At 30.9% G+C, this 23229-nt stretch overlaps 1 protein-coding gene and 1 long non-coding RNA gene across 2 annotated transcripts; one reads left to right on the top strand and one right to left on the bottom strand.

Moving 5' to 3' along the window:
• The first annotated feature begins 1877 nt into the window (after positions 1-1877).
• On the top strand, positions 1878-7202 carry LOC126920565 (innexin inx7). Its single transcript, XM_050731153.1, has 7 exons — positions 1878-2259; positions 2665-2755; positions 3425-3506; positions 4071-4248; positions 4960-5297; positions 5988-6178; positions 6715-7202. Exons 1-7 carry the CDS (start codon positions 2172-2174, stop codon positions 6953-6955), a joined length of 1209 nt encoding a protein of 402 aa, XP_050587110.1. The 5' UTR covers positions 1878-2171; the 3' UTR covers positions 6956-7202.
• LOC126920569 (uncharacterized) lies at positions 6625-21849 on the bottom strand. Its single transcript, XR_007712005.1, has 2 exons — positions 20255-21849; positions 6625-6892 (listed from the first exon to the last, which is right to left on the bottom strand). It is a non-coding gene; the product is annotated as an uncharacterized LOC126920569 (long non-coding RNA).
• Between the last annotated feature and the right edge of the window lie 1380 nt (positions 21850-23229).

Genomic DNA, 23229 nt, shown 5'->3' with positions numbered 1-23229 from the left:
GTGATATTTTTTAGGGTCCTTTGTGGATTTTGGACTTAGAATATTACGAAGGAAGTATACTTTGGACTGGATTTTTAACGAAACATAAGATTTCAATTACAATAAAACAACATTTAAAACTCTATTTAAGATTTATTTAACTCTATTTAAATAACAATTATTAAAATTTATCGAAGAATTAACCATTTGCATTCCTCCGAATATAGTGGCATTTCGTGGAAAAGTTTCTCACAAAAGTTGAATTGAAATCACTGAATCGTACCTACGTTAGATTCTCTAGTACACGATGATAAGCTTTTGTATCTCACGGTCGTGTTTCTGAATAGAGTAAAACTCACGATAAAATACAATTAATCATCACGATTGTATTCGACGCAATTCCAACGTGATTACCGTGAAATCACCGGCTTGATATAGATAAAGGAAGATTTGTTCCGTAATTTTTATCGATAAATAACGCGACAGTCATCCAGATCAACGATTATTAAGGGTTCTATACGATCGTACTTGTATTTGTAGCAACTGTTTAAAAGTTGTGATTACTATCGCGACATTATTCTTACATAAAAGTAAATGTCTCATTAAATAGTGCAAAATGTGTACATTATTTACAATGTCCTAGAGAATATCGTATAATTTTAATCACTTTACATCAACATTTACATTTGTCGAAATAAAGTCTCAATATAAATTTGGTTTTTCTATCCTATTATAAAAGTAATTTTAAGAGGTAGATTAATTACCAAATTTAAAATATCGATAATTCAAGCGGTTATTCTCTAACGCGATAAAGTTCAATATCATATAATAAATTACACAACAATTTTTTCAAGTGAAGAAACTTATATTTCATATGTAATACGATAAAAAGTTAATAAATAATGTACTAACGATAAAGTACTGTCAGATCAATAAATAGCATCATTTCAAACTGGAAGACTTCCTAAATAATAAAAGTCTTACATTCTATTCGTTATATCTGTTTAAATAAACCTTAGCAAATGTTCGTGGTTTAGAAACATTTTACCGTTTCATCACTTGTCTTGGCTAGTGCGTCAGATAATCCTACCTAAGTACTGTAACGTGGACTACCACGTTTCCTTCAGTAATTCTATCATAAACTGTTTCTCTTTTCAGACACAATTTTCATTGTAAATTTTGATAAATTTCATAATAATCACGGTGACGTTATCGTTATATAAATCTGGAAAAATCCATCAGGTGTTTCACCATCAGGTGTAATAAGGAGACTTACCGAGGATCCGCTAGGATGGTGGACAGAGAAATCTTTGACTACTCTACATTCTTCTCGGTTGCACGAAATGCTTCATCATTCGAAACGGCGAAGTAAAGGTCAAAAGGTATATGAAAATTTCCTCGAATCAAGTTCCTTAAATGATGCATTGAGAGCAAAAGTCAGCTAACTCCAATACTCAGCAGACTGAAAAATTCGTCATCAGCGACGTTTAATTTAGTTACGTTATCTGGATTTTATTTGGAAATAATGAATTCGCTCACCTTCGTACGATTGATACTGCTTGTTAGAACAGACATTTAGGAAAAATGTGTCTTAGTTCATTTCTGCCTTCAATACTTCAAGTCAAAAACATGCATCAAGTATTTATCTCTTTAAAAGGATCAACCGGGTTGATCGATCGATCAATCAGGGACCATATATATTCTTCATGAAATGATTATGATTGTGCTGCGTTGAATCGCTCATTCCAACTCGATGTTATCTAACCTTATCTAAGCGAACAAGTGGTTCAGCAACAATAATAACTCGCACCTTCTTGAAAGTATGGTTACGAGTTTACAAGTTTCCTGAAACCTTGTCATAATTCCACTGCGCAATCGTAGCTGATAAGAGAAAATAAGATTTACCAGCATTGAAAGTTCAGTCTGAATTCGATCAACATTTCATTGGTATTGTGGAAAGTTTTTTGCACGACCTTAAGTTCTTCTCCCGGTTTTTTCTGTTATTTTTCGTATATTTTTCGTATATCGTACTGTTCTTGGTGAACAGAAATTTGAAATTTGAAATAGGAGTAGATGCCGTAAATCCGGAAGTAGCTAAGGCTACTAAAGGCTGAATAGCCAGTCAACGAAGAATTTTCGGCGGAAACGAATGAAAGATTGCGATTTAAAGTGATTGAGGATTTCCTGTACAGATGGCAACCGTTTTAGCTACGTTTTCAGTCCTCAAGGACCATGTCAAGTTGAAGATTTCACAGGACACAGTGGCCATTGATAACATGGGTAATAAGAATTGTGACACAGAGATATTTCATAGCTTCGCGAAAAGAAAGTTGAAACATATCTGATTTAATATCTGTAATTTTGAATGATTCCTTGACTGATTCCTTCACTAGAGTTATTTATTAAAATTCATAATTTTATGAATGATACCGAAGAACTCTATCCTGCTCTTACTTTTACTCTATTTTAAGTATTTTACATATTTTTACATATTATGTACGCTCTGCGTGTATTCGCTTTATATTCTCCGTAAATGCATAAAAATCTATTCGTTTGTTTTAGTTTATTATTATCGCTCGTCTTCGTCCTTGTCTTATTTAATTTATATAAAGTCGCCTTGAATGTTTTCCTTATTCTTTGTTTCTTCCTTTTTTGATGAAATTATTAATTGTTGAATATGATTAGTTTTCAAGCTACACTACAGAGTCACGTTTTTGATACTCTTGGCTAGTACGTTGATGGTGACAGCTAAACAATTTATCGGAGAACATATCAGGTAATGTTGTAATGTTGTTAATAAAATGTGAAAATATCTTACAGTATTTCAGTATATTTCTAGTTATTGGATTCCCATTCATTCGTCTTCCCTGTTAGTGTTATCAACTAGTACATACTAAAATTGAGATATTAGTTCTGTCCTCCATTTAAGAAGGCCTCGATAATATTCGATTAAATTGCGAAACTAATAAACTGCCTATCTCTATTAGTTACAGACAGAAGCGTTATATATTTGTGTGTAGAATTTTGTTGCCTTTTATATATTTTCGGAAGGACTAAAATAGAAAATATTTATCGAATGAAGACGAATCGATAGTATTGAATCATTCATCGCTCATTGAAAATTGTACGTTTTCCATTTATTGAGGAAAAATTTTTTACATGAGAGAAAATTATTTGAATCAGTGCATTAATATTATTTTTATGGCAAAACATTAGATGCCTAAAACTGAACAAATAATTATTTTTCTTGATAAGAAATATATTCTTAATAAAATTTGTTAGATTTGCATTATTTCACAGACTTTTGTTTAATTATTCATTGCATAGAACTTTACCCGCAAATTTGAAGTCATAGAATTCCGTGACCCACAGATAAAATATTAAGGCCAATTAGAGATGCTAATGAAATAAATAACCATATTTGATGTTATGTTTTATCGATAAGGTGTATCGGTGGACATGGAATGGGCGATGATGTACTGAAAGTAATCAACACCTACTGCTTTTTTACGTCTACTTACACTGTGGTAAATATTAATACTAATACATTAGATTCTATTTATTCTCTTTTTGTCTTCTTTAAATTATTTTCTTAATACGATCAGATTAGTCCTAATTAATTTCTAATACTTGGATCTTCGTCAAATTTTCGAATTTTGTTTAACATATAATTTGTAACAAGAATATTAAAATATTAAAGTACATTAGAATTTATATTCCCCTGTGATAGTTCATACTATATAAAATATTTATCAGAAAAATGCAAAAATTATTTAAATAATTACTTAAAGTAAAAAATTGTTTAAAGTATTATTACGTAATTAAGCGATGAATGTAATCATTTTCGATAAAACTCTTCCTAATTTTAGTGCATCGTATCATCTTTACAAAAAGCCCAGAAGAGGTGTATTTCTATTATTAATAATTGACGAATAAAAATAATTTTCCGTAGTTCAAGGAACATTCGTTTCTGAAAGGACCAAGTAATATTTCCAAATTTGCATTGTATTGTTATACATGTTCTTCCCTTTTCTTTTTGACTTTGCTAAATTGCAGACCTCATAAATAATACAATAGTACGAATTTTACAGTCGAAACACTTGAATGCAACGCCGGTGTTGTTAGGCGAAATTCCGCATCCTGGCGTGGGCCCAGCGACCAAAGAAGACTCCGTGGTGCACCATGCTTACTACCAGTGGGTGCCCTTCGTTCTGTTTTTTCAGGCGATCTTCTTTTACGCGCCTCACTACCTGTGGCGGAATGTTGAAGGTCAGTCCCGCTATAATATCTACCAACCCATCCTGCATACCTTTGCACGCGTAGTACGTAACCTTCAGTCATCCGACTTTCTCTTATATATATATATAACTTTTTACAGCAGCCCTTTTAGTTGCAAAGAGCATTTTTCTATAATAGCCCATTTGCTTGCAAAATGCATTTTATTATCATGACGATATCTGCAGTATAGTATAGTATATCATAGCAAAACGTATAGGAAAAGTTTTGTCAGAATTACATATTTGAACGGCGGAGATTTTTACTGCAATTATTTTCTAATTTCAATTTATTTTAATAAATGACACGTGTAAATTAGTTTGTTCTATATATTGTATATAATAGAATATAAAAATAGAATACATCTACAATAATCTTAGGATATAATATACGTATAATATAATATATATAAAAAACAAAATAGGATATCTATATAAATATAAATGTCTCAAATATGTATATAATTACTTTTATCATATACAATACTCTACGGGGTACTCTATGCGCTTTACTTATCAAGGAAAATTAAAATTATGTGCATGCGATGTATACGGTGATTGAATGTGAATATTTAAAGAACATTTATAATAATATGATTATCCTATCTTTTTACGGTAGCTCATTGTTACGGAATTAAACGAATAAAAGAAAGGAATACAAAAAATGGAAGAGATATTAATTAAACGAATAAATTGATTGGTCCAGGAGGTCGGTTAAAAGTGTTGGTATCTGGGCTACACATGGCGTCGTTGGCTTTGCGTGAGACATCTTTGACAACTGAGAACGGTATAACCGTTCCATCGATACATGACCGTGACGAGAAAATACGTCAAATTCGACATGCTTTTCTGAACCGTATCCATTTGAATCGACCGTGGGCATACTACATGGGCCTCTGCGAGGTTCTCAACTTCATCAACGTCCTCATGCAAATTTATTTAACCGATTGGTTCCTCGGCGGTGCTTTCCTCGGTCTTGGCCAAGCTGTAGCGCGCAGTGGCTTGGATGGGGAAGTCGACGCGCTCGACATCGTCTTTCCTAAAGTATGTTTCCCAGTACAATGCAATATTAAGAACCTTATTCCCATTCTACATTTATGTGAACGGTGATTGACGAAAGTATTTAAACGGCTTAGGTTGGAGAACTTTTACGAATACGTTACATATGTTACACAGTATTTTTTAAAACTTTGTTATTAGGATTGTAATGAGATACAAACGGTGTCTCGTTATGATGCTAATGAAATTTCACATTGTTTTGTATAGTACGAGACATTGAGAGTAAAAGTGAGCTAAGTCGCGATAAAAGGAATTCATACGTAACACAATGAAATCAATTGTTGCACCGAATCATCGTGTCTATTTTAGACGGAGAATTACTCAGTTGGTTGAATATTGGCGTTAGTTCACTTAGTTAACAACATTAGTTCAAAATGACTGTAGACGATTCGTTTAGGATTAATGAAAGTTCATTCATATAGTAAATTATCACACATAGCTACTCGTATAGTAAATTATCTAAACAATCGAGAAGACTTTAAATAGTTGGAATTATTACGAAATTTGTATTTATTTCGTAAATATATTATGTATAAAAAGAACAAAGTTTTTTAAAGATCATTACAATGATTAATTCAAACGTAGTTAATATCAAAGAATTAGAACTAAAACTTCGGACATTTTTGAAAATCTGTTGTTGTTTAAATAAAAATTCCTTCCGAATAAATGTTTCAGGTGACGAAATGTGTTTTCCACAAATTTGGTCCATCGGGTACCATACAAAATCACGATGCGCTATGTGTCATGGCGTTGAACATCGTTAACGAGAAGATCTATATCTTCCTCTGGTATTGGTACATCATTCTGTCGGTGATAACCGGTTTAGGACTGCTTTGGAGGTTACTGACTATGGTCTTGCACGCCAGGTTACTACTATTTATTGCCTATACCTATACCTATTCCTATTCTGCGGTTTATCGACCGTTGCCTTTCTCGGAATCTCGATTCTTCGAACTCGTACCATTGACTCCAGTTCTGTTAAATTGGCAACAATAATGTAATGTGAAAACTTTAGTTAGACTATGATATGTGATCATTATTTTATCTTCTGTAATTGATAATACAATTAGAGTAATGACGCGACTAATTAGAAAATAGACAGCAAGTTTTCGTTGTATCTTTGATTTCGAAGGAAAGGAAGTTATTTATCATTGAATATATACTACATAATTTAAGAAAAATGTGAAATAGTTCAATTTTCTTGGTTTTTCTAAATTTCAGTGTATAACTTTGATATACTTTCGAAAATAGACGATGGAATATTTTCTGTTCCTTTTCTTGTTTTCTTAGAATATTAGAATTATTTCGAATATTATTTAACGCTTTTTAACATTTTTATTATTTTTATTAGCACAAGTTTAATTTATTTAATGTTATCTAACAAATTTTCTCATGTGACCAGGAGCGTAACATTCAACAAGTTGGTCTTCTCCATGGCTTGTCCCGGCAGATATAATCCGTGGAACGTGTTAGCAGTTACTAACGAATGCCACTACGGAGACTGGGTGTTTCTTTATTATATAGCGAAGAACCTAGATAACTACGTGTTCAAGGAATTGTTACAGAAACTTGCCGAGGACCTGCAAGAAAGACATCAGATTCAACCTCATCTCTTTAGCGAAGAGAAACCGTTAACTAGCTGAGTTTCAGTCTTATCTTAATGATATCATGAGTAATTTTATGAGTAATATGATTATTCCAAATAATTCACAAGAAAACTGACTCAGACAAGCTGGAGGAAAATTAAGGAAGTCAAATTATCAAAAAAAGCTATTGTTGTATCAATGCAATAGAACTCCCATATTATTTATGGAATGATTTGATTATGTAGAAGCGTAGAGGAGCTTGCATTTTAATGACAGTGTATTGAATATAGGATTAATTTTTAAATTTTCCATGTCTCTAACCTGGTGCCTTATATTATAATATGAAGATATACTTGTATTACGAGTTGATGGTACAAACGTAATACATGCGAATTAGATTTAATGATAGTTATCGTCATACAATATATATCATATTTATATATTTTGTTATGACAAGAAGAAATACTGTTTATTTGTAATATTATTCGATGCAAACTAAGTACAAGAGTATTCGAGTTGTGAATCTTTTAACTGTTGCAGATTTAGTAAAAGTAACGTTTTAAATAAATACAAAATTGGTACACGTTAAACGAACGCCGAATAATTTAATTTATTTTAATTTGATGTTAACATGTAAATTTCCATTGTAAATATCATGTATCGTTTCTTATTACTATGTCACTTTATTTTGAGGGTTACGTCATTGTTCAAACCAACTGCGGTTCTCGAATCAGTTCCTTTCGCTATGTTACATCACTTCAGGGAATGCCAGATTGCGTATATGAAATTCGTTGTTCACCATTGTTCTTTCCGTGCGAATAAAGCTACATTTTCAAGTACAAACACTTATCTTAGAGAAAAGACAATCTACTCACCTTCATACCTGCTTTCTAACCAGTTCCTTTCAGTAGTTAGTAATCTTGTAAATGCAAGTTTTACTTTGTTGCACAAGAATTTAATACTAAACTTGCCAGGTTACCGAATTAAATGACCTAACCTTAATTTAAAATTGTACATTCATCGTTATCTCTTTTTTTTTTATCATCTAACTTTACGTAAATTCTCATATTACTTGATTAATCAATTTCTCAATTCTTTTTTGCTTCTTTTTTTACTGGGGAAAATTCATCGCCTGGTTCGTTTATCACGATCGACCATTTGTCCAATTGGCAAATTTACATTTTTTTCTAAAGCCTGGGGGACCTTAGCTCTGAACTCAAGTAAGATCTAACCAGTTGCATACATCTGAAAGCGGTATGTGTTTGGCTTCGTTGTAAGCAATTGAACATACTGACAAAGTCCATTTCAGGTAACGCTTAAACACAACAGAATCTTATCAGGCGCTCTCAAGAAATACTTCTGAAGAATATACTCCCTCCATAATGAGTTCTCTATAGCAGCGGTTTTCAACCTGGGAGGGGTGGACCAGGGAAGGCGCCAAAAGCTTTTAATAAAATATTAATTTTCGTACCATAACATCTACAAACAAATAATTTAATATAAAAATAGATATACATGTACGTATATGTTATGGAAAAATCTTATTATTATTCTGTTAATTGTAGTTTTCAGTTTTTTTTTTGTAATAAAGTTCTTATTATTTAAAACGCGTCTACATTATTACATCTATTAAAAAAATAAAAGGTAGGGGGACGCAAAAAAGAATTTTTTTTTCGGCGGAGCGTAGTAGCATAATGGTTGAAAACCGCTGCTCTATGCTAAATGAAATCTAAATACGGTATCATTTTGAGAGTTACAAAGTACAGACTAAGCATACGAGAAATGAAATACGACAAGGAGCGAACAAATCTTATAATATTCAGCACATTGGTTTTGTATTTTGTTTTATCTCTAAATATGTCCACAGTTCAATGAGAAAGTTATTGGAAAAACATACAAAATATAAGCGAAGAGCGTTCAGACGGACGAAATTCTCATCAAATGACCGGTTACAGTAAGAATAGTTATATGTGAAGCGCCGATACGTTTAATGTTAATGAATCTACTTTTATTTTATTCGAAACATTGTATGAAATTATCCAATACAGTTCCAACTCTTCATCTCTGTGTTTTGGTTCGATATATGTACTTAATAAACAATCTACGTACTCTAGATCCATCTGAGGTGTACCACGAGTAGGAACTTATACCGCTTTAACCAATTTTATGTCACTTACAGGATGGTTTCGAGAATGGTAAAACTATGGCGTTAACTTTAACGTATCAATCGAGGCTCGCGGGACCGGAAGCCACGCAAGATTCATATCAACCGTAAGAAATTTTTCTCTTGGGGAACGAGATAAAATACTGGCTCCCCCGAAAGTGGGGACCCCAATATGCATTTGACAATTATAGTTGAATTATTACATTTATCATAATACAATTATAAATAATAGTGTCAGGATGGCAAAAGTTTAGATCACTTAATCTTTAAGAGTTACAAAGTACAGACGAGTATCTTTCAGATAGCTCATACTCATCGTTGTGTCTCAAGAATACTTACATATTTGTATGCACCGATACTTGTATGCAGGTACTCTGACTATATTGATCTGACCCCTTTAACTGGTCGACGACAGTCGAGATTATTAAATTGTAGTTGAAGAGATTTATTGACTTTGTAACACGGTATTCCTGTCGAATCAGAGCATTTACGTTTACATATTTAATAACGTTACCTTCGAGATAGTCCGTACATAGAACGTATCATATATAGATATGTAAATACATTGAACTTTGCAATGAACTTAGAAATAAGTCTTACCTTATCTTCTCTTCTTTTTACATTCTTACCTTATTTATACAATTATAGCAATGTACATAAAATGTTAAAGAAGGAAGATCGATCATAGGCAATGAAACAAAGAGAAAAGTTGGCGTGCAAAAATATCGGTTAAAGTATCTTTTTCAAGCTATAAAAAGAGATCGAAATTTGCATTAAAAACGCCTGTATATACAGTGACGAGCAAAAGTGTAAACACGCTTGATTTTATGCTGATTTTATGTAAAAGGCGATACTACGACTAATTTTTCAAGTGATCGGTAAAGATTAGGTAACAGTAACTACAAGCTACGTCTGATTAACGAAATGTAATAGTTCATTTTTATTGATATTAATAATGTACTGAATATTTTATAATAATTGTGTTTTGAAACAATGTTTGCAGTTTTGCACGTTTCGTCAGAAACGTTTATGATAACATGTAAATGTCAGGGAAACGAAACTATCAACAAGCACTGATTGTCCACTGTTTCGCAGTCAACTGTTCCACACCATTATTAGATTACTTTTCAGTTTGATATGCTTAATGCTGGATGAAGTCACTTAGTGAAGATAAAAAGAAAAGTATTATTTGTTTGCGTGATAAAGGTTTGTCGTTGCGGCCAAATTGCAGAGAAATGTCATACGATAGTTGCAAGAATAAGAAAAAAGTATGTTAGTGCAGCAATTTCTTCACAAAACGGTAGGCCGCGAAGGAAAAAGAAAGTAAACCAACTCTTTCAAACAAAAATATTAAATTATGAAAACAATTTGTTGACACCTACAAAGAATGGACGACCGAAGATTGGGAAAGAGTTATATGGAGTGACGAAACAAAAATTAATAGATTCGAATCCGACGAACGGTCCTGGTATTGGACTTCATCCGAGAATAATGATCAACCAGGTGATATAAAACAAACTATCAAGTTTGGAGGTGGTTCAATTATGTGTTGGGGTTGCTTTACTCACAGAGGTGTTGGTCCCTTAGTTCGAATCGAAGGTATAATGCGAAAAGAGCATTATTTGACCATTCTATAAAGTAATTTACCTTCTGTGGTTAATTCTATTGGATATAATGAACGTGAAGTACTATTTCAACAAGACGAGAATCCTAAGCATACTGCAAAAATAGTTAAAATCTGGCTAGAAAATCAAAATTTTTCTGTGATGAAGTAGCCAGCACAAAGTTCGGATATGAACCCGATGGAAAATTTGTGGTCCATTTTGAAAAGAAGGCTGGCAAAATATAATAATCCAGCTTCAGGTGTTCATTATGGGAAAGAACACAACAGGAATGGTACAATATTGAACTACGAACAATTAAAAATTTAATTGACAGTATGCCTCGTAGATTAAAAGCATTAAAAAAAAGTAAAGGAAAGTGGACGAAATACTAATCTTGAAATCTTAATTCGACTAGTATAATTAAAGTGCAAAACTGTAAACATGTTTTGAGATGTCCATTTTTGTAAAATATTCTGTACATTATTAATGTTAATGAAAACGAACTATTACATTTCGTTAATCAGATGCAGCTTGTAGTTACTGTTACCTAATCTTTACCGATCACTTAAAAAATTAGTCGTATTATCGCCTTTTACATAAAATCAGCGGAGTGTGTTTACACTTTTGCTCGTTGCTGTATAAAGCTGAATCCAAGCAGACATTTGTTTCACGTAATGTTAAATTGAATAACGAATGCTATACTTTTGCATATTATATACGTTTTTGCATCTTTAAATTTTTCATAAATGCATAAACACCTACGCTTTATTTATTTGTGAGAGTATTTTATTCTGTATCTTCTTTCGTTTAAAATAAATTCATAATACATTTTATTATTGTAATATCATGTGTTAATACTAAATAAATTTGTCTGTTAGAGAGTCAATGTCGATCAGACTTTCACTAGTACCGTGTAATTTGAATTCCTATTCATGTCAAGGTACTAATTTTCTACAATTTTCTATTCATCGATAAAAAGTAGCTTGCAAATTATTATCGTTCTCTTGGTTAACTGGTAACGACTTCGTTCCGATTTGTCTTGGAAATCATAAATCTTGTTTTCTTAGGAACAACCGATGTAGAAGATTAATGAATCATTTCAAAGTAAATACTCGAAATGGAATTTCATGGAAACTGCAAACACGGTAGATATTGCGTCATTTATTGTACCATTGGTTTTCAATTTTTTATCTACGTTTAAGAGATTGAAATTTAAATATTCTAACAGTAAAGCTAAAAGAAATTATCATACGTCGTAGATATCGATGGATGACTGTATTATCAACATTTTAACTGAAGAAACTGTTTACCCGACGGCTATTAACTCGTTACCGAGATCCAACGTTTAGAAAATATTTGAACGTTTATCGCCAAGAAATACGGCAATTAAATCAGCTATTGATGAACCATATAAACTAACAATAATATCTCGACATTTTACAGATTGCAGGAAAGAGTAAAATATGACAAAAGTGTAATATTTAATTTGCTACAATCTCTTCTTAAATGTCATTTCGTTATTAAATTAATTAATGAATATTAATGATGACACAACATACCATATAAAATCATTCTGGAACAATTCAAATATTTTAATGTAAAATATATTTAATATCTCTATTTATATATTCAATTAATTGTTTATTTATTTATCTTTTGTTACGAGTAATACTAAGTAAATGTTAAAAAATTATATTATACCTAATAATTAAATAAGAAAGATATACCTATATATAAATAATAATTTTATTTGTTATATAGTGATAGATAAAAAAATTGCAAGTTTTAAGAAAATAAATTCCTATAAATCAACGTAGATACCAATAATCCTTTAAAACAGCCTTAAACATGCAAATAAAATAAAAAGAACGAAACAGTGTCACTCATGGTGTGATCATACATAATAAACATTATGCAAACTAAACATAAAGGAGTTAAATACGATCAAACGATTGTGTGTATTGGATCAAGAGATATAAGCTGGAAAATCAGATTGCGAGATCTTTGTTCGTTCCTTTTGCGTGGGAGGAAGAGTCATCGCGACCGGAACACGGTCCATTATGTTCTCTCTCACAACCAGGAAATGACGACTGCGCACCGTAGAAAAGAGGAGCATACCAGGAAGGTTCTTTGATGATCGTAATACGCGTGCACTTGATGCAATGTATTCTGATAACTCCTTTTACATGTATATTCTCTACTACATGTTGTACGTATTGTAATACTAGACCGCAGATTTGTATGCAAATTCATACTTGCATAAATAAAATTAAAAAAATAGGACCTAGCCAGAAATTTGTTTTATCTATTATATGTCGCAAAGAGTACTATGATATAAGAGCACTTTAGGTATTTTATACGGTTTTGTACCTTCAACTTTCTCTAAATTCCATAAGAATCCGCAATCTATCAACACGAGTGTCAATAATAAATGATTTCCCTTACTTTACTTACTTCGTGTACGTAGTATTACAACAATAAAAATGTTTGAAATGTTTTACTCTGTACAAACTTTCAAAATCTTTCTATATTTTCTTCCATTTAAGCTATTTGTATATTATGTATTATCACAGTGGTATTTGATTATTTCCAAGAACTACAGATACTTTTACATTTAATATTTTGTTCCTTTACTTCTTCAACGATATCATCTCCCTTAAGGCAATGAAACATGATAATGACAATTTTACAAAATCCTTTTTAAATAATCTATACTTGGTGTAACTGCATGATATGATATTACAATTATTTTTAAATTCTAATCTCTTTCTCTTTTATACAACATTCTGTAGCATGCGTCGATAGCGACGATGACGATAATAAACGCGTCATGAAATGATGAATAAGGAGAAATAAGATTCTGAAGAAAGAATGTATATATCAATTGTCTTGTGCAATATGTCTATAATTCAAGCGCATGTAAATAATTATTAGCGTATATCTATTAATATATTAAATATGGTCTGTAATTTTTCATTTAAAAGTTAAAAATTTTAAGATTTTAAAAATATTTCAAAAAATTGTATAAGGCACACTGAACAGTGAAATAGGAGTAGAAAGTATAAAAACCCCGATATACTGGAATAACGAGTTTATTTGGCATTTTAAGCAACGTTTCTACGAGAATCCTGCACGAGAAGTATAAAATTATTTTAATGTATTATTTTCAAGATAAAATTACGTTCCATAATATATTTGCACTTTTCATATTCTCTCAGTTATCTTTCTTTATCTTTTATTATTGTATTTTTTATTATATTTAGTTAAAAATACACGCATCATGTTCTTCCCATGTTCTTTGATTCTCTGATGAAACCAATAATTTCGAACCATTCTCTACATTACAACTTACCATTGCAACTTTTATATAGATGTGATGAAATACAGCAACAAATGATCTGCCACGAGCTGTAAGATATCTCTGATTCTCTTCTACTACAATGTGGGTGCTGGGTACACGTTCATGGACTTTTAAAACGTGTCAGATACTGACTCACGAGGCGGCAGATTTATTATATACTCATACAAGCTTGTAGGACTTGTCACTATCGTTCGTCAGTTCAAAGGAATTCTTGGCTGTGCGGTAGGAGTTTTATTGTGGAACAAAGGGAAAGGAGTGAGTTCGAATTTTTTGACAGGGAATGGCCACGAAACTCTTTCAAAATGGCCTCTGTTTTATATGTGGCCTACTATTTTCGAAATACATACAATGTTATCTGGTCTCTTGAACTTATTTACACTTTAGAGAATGATTAAGCGCAAGATCTTTCTAACCAAGAAAGAAGTGGAAAAAGTAGATCAACTAGACCCTAAGGGGAAATTTTATGACTCTTCAAATAAATCACTATATATTTAATTTTTCGCAATTTATAAAGATAGGATAGAACGTTACTCTATTTGAAGGAACCTAATTTCTTTTGATCTAATTATGAAATAAAAATCTCGAAAATTTATTTTATGATTTATAATTAAAGAGATATCAAAGAAGATTACAAACATTGTCAATATTTCAAGGTTCTTAACATCATTACGGTTTGTCAATAAATATTTACGATATATATCGTCAGTACTTATTGACGAACTAGATTTTTTTAATATGTTCAATATTTATTGAAAATCCGGTGTCGAGATAGTGTTCATTTAACGATATCGAGTGAGAAAAATCTCCTATACAGTCACTATTTTAGCATTATCAATGAAGAAACCAGGAGAAGAAAAAGTATAGATTAGGCAGTGACTTTTAAGATGAGATATATTTTCATATTTAAATTTTATTTATTAGTACGAGTAGTACGTGTTTCGAAAAACTTGTTGAAATGGTGACAATATTATATTATGTTATATTATGAAATATTAGAAATATATGAAACATTATCAATATTATATTGGCAACATGTATCGATCGTCTGAGGCTCCTTTTATACGTCCAATAATGTTGAGAACCTTGAAATATTAGCAATATATATCGAACGTCGAGGGCTCCCTTAATCTAACATAAGAGACAACAGAACTTAAGAAAAGCGCTTTTTCCAGTAAGATTGAAAAATTATCAAATTATCAATATCTATAATAAAATAAAATAAAATAATATTCTGTTTGTACAAGGTGGAATAAAATGTTGATGAATTTCAATAAAGTAATAAATCAGCAAAACACGAATTTTAAATAAGATAGCATATGAATGTTATACATACGTATATGGGATACATTAACATATATGTATATGCATATATCAAATTCCCTCGTTAGCTTAGTTATATACGATCATAGATAAATAATGGGACTGCATTTACATACTTCTGTAGTGGAATTTCTTTCCGTCGAATTTTTTCCTAATTTCTTCCCAACCATAAGATCGGTATCGTGTATTTACTACATTTAAATTATCAATTCCTTAATGCGCAATTATAAAAGTATGCAGAAACGAGATATCTTATGATGTAGTTTTAATGTTCAATTTACTCATTTCGAGATATTTTCCAAGTTATTCATAATGTTTCTAAAGTTATCTTTTTTTTTGTTACACTCTCGATTCCGTATATATGAAACAAGTAAGTGTATTTTAATTTTAATATAATTAATATTATCTTTTTTCTGTTTTCAATCGAAGAAAGTAAATAAAATTCTGAATATAGGCAGCTATACATATTGATACATCACAAGACGTAAGTTAAAACAAAAATAATTGATATTACGATTTTCCATAATGCTCATTATCTGGGAACACAAGTCTTTATTGGTGGCAGCAGGTAAAATATTCTGGAAGCGTCCCAGAGACAAGAGGCAAAAGAGGTAGAAGAAATACGAATGCATTTTGTATTTCGTCCAATACTTACTACTTACATTGTTTCGTTCGTGATGAGACTTTGAATGACCAACTGATATATCTCAGTCAAAAATATACACGTTTTGTACGAAAAAATATCCAGACAACAGGTGATGCCTTGTCTAAGAATATTCGCAGAATTTTAACTTAGAACCTTTGTGGAATTTCTAATTATTCGCATATAAAATTTATATATATAGACTTTACTAAAGTCGCATCATTCTTTAGATAATTATTTGAATTAAATGAGATTTATAGAAAGTACATACTCTGTAATTAGGGTAGCAGAATCAAGAATGAAATGATTTTAATATGAATGCAAAATCGAATCAAAAATGTGAAGTGAAAATTATTAATATGCCTCGAGAGTTACATTTCCAAGAGATTTGTTAATATTTTTCTAGCATTTTTATTCTCTGTTAGATATTGGAATAATCCATGAAACTGTACCTATATTTATCTATAAAAGTATATTTATTTTGTACTTTATATTTTAATATTTAATTTATATTTAATTTCGTACCATGACAATAAGTTACTTCATTTACACTTACGTCATTTTTAATACTTTTGATGCATCGCGAATGAGATACGTTCCTAACACATAAAAGTACCATTCATTTGTAAACATCAATTCCAGTAAACCTTGGGGACAAACGGTACGTATAACACTATGCTGTACTCGTTCAGTTATTCGAAACGACGTTAAGAGTCATGAATAAACAACGGTGCTGTTGTATCGAGACTTAAACTTTATTCTATGTACGTCTTTCGTATTGGCGTGGTCAGAGAACAAATCATGGAATTCAGAGACCACGTGTGCATGGTTAATGAGGTTAACGTACAGCCATCGAGTAAGGTATTTACACATTGCATTGGCTGGTTGAGACTAACGTGGCCAAGTCTGCCCTTATAAGTCTCAGCCTTTCCTCCTTTCTATCTAGGTAGGTATAGAGATAACTATCCGCTGTATCCTTGGTTACCGATCATTTTCACTTGCCTTGCGTTATTTAGAACGACAATTTTCTACGTACGCTTTCCAAAGAATAAAACTATTCTAAATAAACTAGATATTCTAACATTAATTTGTCAAATTAAACGTATGAAATATGAGGAAAGGCGCGAAGTGGTATTCTTGTGTTTACGTTGTCTTCGTTTTTCACACGTTAAATTTGACAAATTAAAGTTAAAATACTTGCTAAACTAATAATTTTTCAACATAAATAGGTTAATACCTTTGCATAGAAAACGCCGAGATGGATCGATTAATGTATTAAAAAATATATAGTTCCGTTTAAAAAACTGAAGTTGATCTTAAAATCTTCCCCACTACTCGACCTACGAAAAAATAATCTACACCATATGATGCCTTCCTTCGAATCGAACAATTTTTGTTAAAACATTTTTTTGATAATTTTAATCGCTCGTGAGATATTCTACCGTTTCCAGTTAAATGAAACACCCTATATATTTTGATAAATTAATAACAGTAAAGTTTAACTCAAATAATAGAGAGAACAACACATTAAAATTCTTTTCTTTGCTTTACACTGATGAAATAATATAAGACATGCCGTTCTTGTAAAAAGCTACCATAAAAAGGAGCAATTGACAAAATAAGAAAGCAAAGCTCCTGTGGATATTATAAATTAACATACTGAACATACATATGTATAGCTAATCATTACAATGCTTTTGATCTTAGAAACTAGTAACTATCGATTTTCGTGTCATAAAATAAACAAAAAATGATACCTGTAGGTGCTTATAAAAATTAAAGGTTTAAAATATAGGTTTTTTGAAATCCATTTACCTCTTGTGGTAGTCATAAAAAACAATTTTTATATAACGAATTCTCTATTCGCGAAAGAATAATTTTTTAATAATAACGAATCATCTAACATTAAAAGAATAATTCTCTGACAATTTATAATAATTTTACCAAATGTTTAGCTGGACAAATTGTAAAGTACAAATTAAATAATAAAAAGAAAAAAAATGTATAATGATGCACTGAATGCTAAATTGAACTAAAATGTCGAAATATTCTCTAAGTGTTAGAAGAACGAATAAGTACACAAAACAAAACACTTAATAGGCACAGAATTCTCATTAGTATTTTATCCACGTTGTCGCACATATGTTACGCGTACAATATGGATTATACAGTTTAGGTCTGAGAAATTACAAGGACCAGACGCGAGCAGAGTCGACATACATTCGTCACAATTGACACGATTGACCTACAGCGGTTCTCAACCGGACACTAGACGCGAAAACCGGTTTGACAAGGTTTAAGAGTACAGTTCCTGTGATCGGCCCCTGCTCTTTTCTTCTCGTGAAAGTACTTGCGTATGTAAAGTGTATACTAGAAGACGCTACGAGCTGAGTTTCAAGGATTTTCGTCAGAAAGGTTCAATTTACGCTGGTCGTACAAAGAAAATACTCAATGTTCTATTAGAAAGACATAGATCAAACTTAAAGTTTTATTTACTTTCTAGAGTCTAGAATAGACATACAGTTTCCAATAAAAATATTTTGAATTAATATATATATCTATTGTCGATATTGTATAAAATTCATTTTATTCTATTAGGATAATAATATTTAACTTTTGGAAAGTTTTAATAAGAATTTAATAAATTTAGTAAATTCAAAATAGGAATTTAACAATTTCTAACAATATTTTGAATTTGGTTGCTGTGACTATAGAATACAGAATAATTTAGAGAATGATTATTATACACTGCTCAAAACAATTAGGGGACCGCTGCTACGAATGGTTTTATTGCATCAACCAAGCAAACAGAAATAAAGGAGGGCTATAAACTTGATAAATTGACATGTTATTCATATGATATTGTAATAAAAACTGTGTAAAACTGTGTAATTATAGAAATGAAAGTTAAATGAAAAACGATCCTCTAATTGTTTTAAACAATGTATAAGATTCATAGATCTTTTATTACAAAAATTGAATAAAATTTTTACGTGTGTTCTACAAAATTCAGACAATTTTTCTAGAAAAATTTAAATAATTTGTATCGTAACGAATGATACTGTATATGTAGAAGAATGTAAGCCATTATATATATATATCCATGGATCAAGTAATTAAAATTATGTTTACCATATGAAACAGAGAAAGATATAAAACTAGAATACGTTTATCGCGTAGAGTTTATGGTTTCATGAATATTTGAACTTACTTATCTGAATACACCACGGTCGGTTTGGTCGTACGAATTTACGTAACTTTTTTACAAAAGAACGACAGTGAAAACAACAATAATTTGATTTCTGAAAGATGCTGGAGGTAACGCTGTTTAACAGTGGTAACACATCCTGGCCAGATGATCGTTTACGATCAGAAAGCAATAGAATATTAGGAATTGTGCAACATTGAAAGTTTTACCACTTTAAAAAGGCCAGGTATATTACTCAGTACTGCAGAAGATGGATAATATTAAAGACGTATAATTATGTATGGTCTACGATGTTTGATTGGAAAATACTGAAAGGTGTGTTAATACATAGAATTAAAAGGTAAACAACGAATTATTGGACCAGATAATAATTTTCTTAATGATAGATTTCGAAAGTGAAACTTCATTTAACTCTCATTAACGAGTTATTATACTATATTAAAAATAAATGACGAAAAAGTAATAATTCCTGTATCTTTATAATTAGATCTTTCTTTTAAATAAATTTAAACAAATCTAAAAGGCATAAACAATTTAACTAGAACAATAACAAAAAAGAAGTTATATATTGAGTCTTTCTCAAAGAAATAAAAGATAAATCAGGACTTATAATAACCCAAGATTTATTGATAACATGTAAGAGAATAGGAATTAACTGTCTGAAAATAGAAAGAAAAATATCTTGCAGTTAGACTATGAATTTTAATACAAATTCATATTTTTTTGAATTAATATAAATAAATATATAAATTCTAAATTCTAATTTGTTTCGCGAATTAAATATTATAACAAGTACTTTATTTCGAATATTTCATATATTTTTGTATATTACATACATTTCGTTTTAATTTAATATGAAATCGTTTAAATACAAAATTTGGTTTTAAAGCATCAAGAATTTTTCATCAATCTCTGTATTTTCAGATAATGTTCAAAGAGTAGAGTTCAATTCCTCAAAAAAGTATCAATTTTGTATTGGTGAAAAAATCTTGTTTGCATCAGAAGTTTGTCTCAAAAGATGGAACAAAATGGTTATAAGGTTTAAAAGAGACTGACCTCGGTTTTGTTCAGAAAGATGGCCCTCGTGCAGCGCAGAACGCGATCGAGTTCAAGTGACGGTCACGGTTTGTTAAGCAGGGCACAGGTGACGAGAAGCTCGCCAAGATTTATTGTGGACGATGCTCGTAAAGCGGTTCAGTCAGAAAGCAAAGAGGAAAGAGCAATTTTTCACCGACAAAACGAGTGATTGTCGTCGCCCATAAACGAACTCTAATTAAGATAATTGCGACTAAGGACGCGTATAAAACACGCAGTGCGGCGTGGCGGTAGGGAACGAGCACTAAAATCTAACGTATTATACATTTGGATCCTATGAAAATACCATGGAGTTTCGATAACTATATATACAACAAAAACGATAAATTTATTTTGTTGCTATTTCTCTAAAAATGAAAATTATGGTATACTATCTATTACAGTTTTCTACATTATTTTTTTAATTTATTCCTCTTTCTTTATTACAATCTTGTACAATCCCATATGTTGCTTCTAATAATTATTTCCCGTATGTACGATATGTACAAGTATTTATTGTTAATTTCATTGTAGTAACCATGTTATACCAATTCAGATGTGGGACGCAAATTAACAATCACGAAACTAACATTTTTAGTAATCTTTTAATTCCATCTTCTTTCTCGATTTTTATCTTGTTTGACTGTATATGTTTCTCTTCTCGAATACTTTCAGTATACATATATCTATTGTTAATTTAGCTATAGTAAAGATGAGATGCCAATTGAAATGTAGAGTGAAAATTAAAAATCACAAAATTTTAGAGATTTCTATCTATAATTCACGAATGAAATACACATGTACAGTTTCATAATCTAAAAACATGTTCTGTACGAAAATTATTTATTTGCAGATTACAAAATAAATAACAAAGATTCAATTAGCAGTGATTGTAAGCTTCAAATGCTACATGGAAAAATATAACATTTACACATTTTTCTCGATCTCAAAATCGTTATAATAAATAAGTGACCATTTCCCTAGAAACGTTGACTATTCGCATTAGGTGTTCGATACTATTCCTAAATATTGTTTCTAATGCCTTGACCGAGTTTAACGTAGCTACATAATGTAGGGTGATATTACTGATATTATTCAATGGACAGTTTGTAGAGAGGTCACTTTTCGCTCGTGCGATAAGATAACGAATCTCCAATTAAGAATATAAGTTTATTCAAATGAATTTCAATCAACTTGCAGTGATTACGGATTTGATCTAGCTATTTAATTTCATTTTCGTTCCATTCTCTTTGTCTTTTCTGTTCCCTTTTCATTTTTATCTAGTTAAATGAGCACACGCGCGGATTCGTTGTATGAACGGTTAGGTCACGAGCATCGAAATGTTAAAACACTGCCTCCTGCCATATCGTGTTGCGATGTGTCTGCACAAAAATTTGGATTACATCACGTTGCACATTTGGACCAGCGACCAGTTGCAACGAAAACGAGACCGTAACGCGACGACCACAACGTGGACAAACATAATTTGCGGGAACACGAGCGTCTAAAAAAAAAACGACCACATCGAAATTGTTTCTGATCTAATTTTCTATGAAGTGTTGATTACCTTTACTGAAAGAAAGAAATATGTATATATATACATATAGCATAATATAATATATACACATAATTTTTATACAAACATACACAACATTTTCTTTATAGAAGAATAGTAAGTGAATGTGGAATAAAAGAGCTTCGTTTGGAGCTTAAAATTCGAAGAATTATAACTTTTAACAAGTTGGCACTGAGTAACATATATAAATGACAAGAGATAGAAAACTGAGCAAGTGTTTATGTTAAAATATCGTTAGTGAATAATAATAAAGAACGAGTCGGAGAATGCGCGTGACGATTTGGCATGCATAGTATCATATTATGGAGATTTTGCAGCAGGTGGCGAAATTGTGTATTATACATGCGAAGTCTTTGAAAGTGCAACGTAATTACACATGTAAAATATGCAAAATTCAAAATTTAGAAACTCCAGTCACATTGATCGACAATTATTTTAAAAGATTAAATTAAATTATTTTTTTTTTATTTCTAAATTTTATTTTTAAATACAGTGTTATTATCTTATTTCAAAATTTTGTTTTTCAAATTTTTTTCATTTTTCTTTTAACATTTATTAAGTAAAAACTTACAATTCAACATTTCTACAGTAACTCTGTAGAGTGGTCATTTGTTACGTTGTTAGAAATCAAGCCAAGTATAGCTTGCGGATAATATTTCATATCTAATTGTCAATCTCTTTGCTATATCGTTTTCTAAACAGTTCGAAGAAACAGAATGTGATACGTCCAGCGAACCGTTAAACAATTTTGACCTGGGTCTTATTAGAGACCTCCACCATTCCGGCTATAGGTACTCTGGCAACTGAAAAGTTAGCAATATGGTCGTGCAGGTCAACGAAGAGACAAAAGGGAAACATTCTTGGAATACATAAACTGTTGGTGGGCCATTTTAAGCATCAAACTTTCACGGCTATGTTTTTTTTCTTTTTTTTTTCTATTTATTAGAATATCTACAATCAATTCTCGTTGAAAATTTTCAGTAATTTCATTTGGCGTGATACAATGACATGGCTTATATTGTATATAATAGTTGTTTATAATAGTATATATAATTGTACAGTATAGTATATATAATTTTTTGTAGTAATATAATTGTTTATAATAGTTTTATATTGTTGGTTCTAGTAGAATCTAAGAATTTAATCTAAAGGGTATTTTCTTTTTAGTCTGCGGATCTGGTCCGTCGTGTCTAGTAGTTGGGTGACTAATTTTTTTTTTTTTATTTATTAGGATATTTACAATCAATTCTCGTTGAGAATTTTCAGTAATTTAGTTTGGCGTGATACAATGACATGGATTATAATAGTTTTATATTGTTGGTTCTAGTAGAAACTAAGGATTTAATCTAGAGGGTATTTTCTTTTTAGTCTGCGGATCTGG

This window comes from Bombus affinis, chromosome 9, assembly GCF_024516045.1.
Source record: "Bombus affinis isolate iyBomAffi1 chromosome 9, iyBomAffi1.2, whole genome shotgun sequence".
NCBI classification, from domain to species: domain Eukaryota; kingdom Metazoa; phylum Arthropoda; class Insecta; order Hymenoptera; family Apidae; genus Bombus; species Bombus affinis.
This window is presented reverse-complemented; position numbering and strand designations above follow the sequence as displayed.

Coding starts and splice junctions, on each gene's coding strand:
- LOC126920565 (XM_050731153.1), top strand. CDS start 2,172: ATGGCAACCGTTTTAGCTACGTTTTCAGTCCTCAAGGACCATGTCAAG. Junction 2,756..3,424: donor TTTATCGGAGAACATATCAG/GTAATGTTGTAA, acceptor TTTATCGATAAG/GTGTATCGGTGGACATGGAA. Junction 5,298..5,987: donor TCGACATCGTCTTTCCTAAA/GTATGTTTCCCA, acceptor TAAATGTTTCAG/GTGACGAAATGTGTTTTCCA.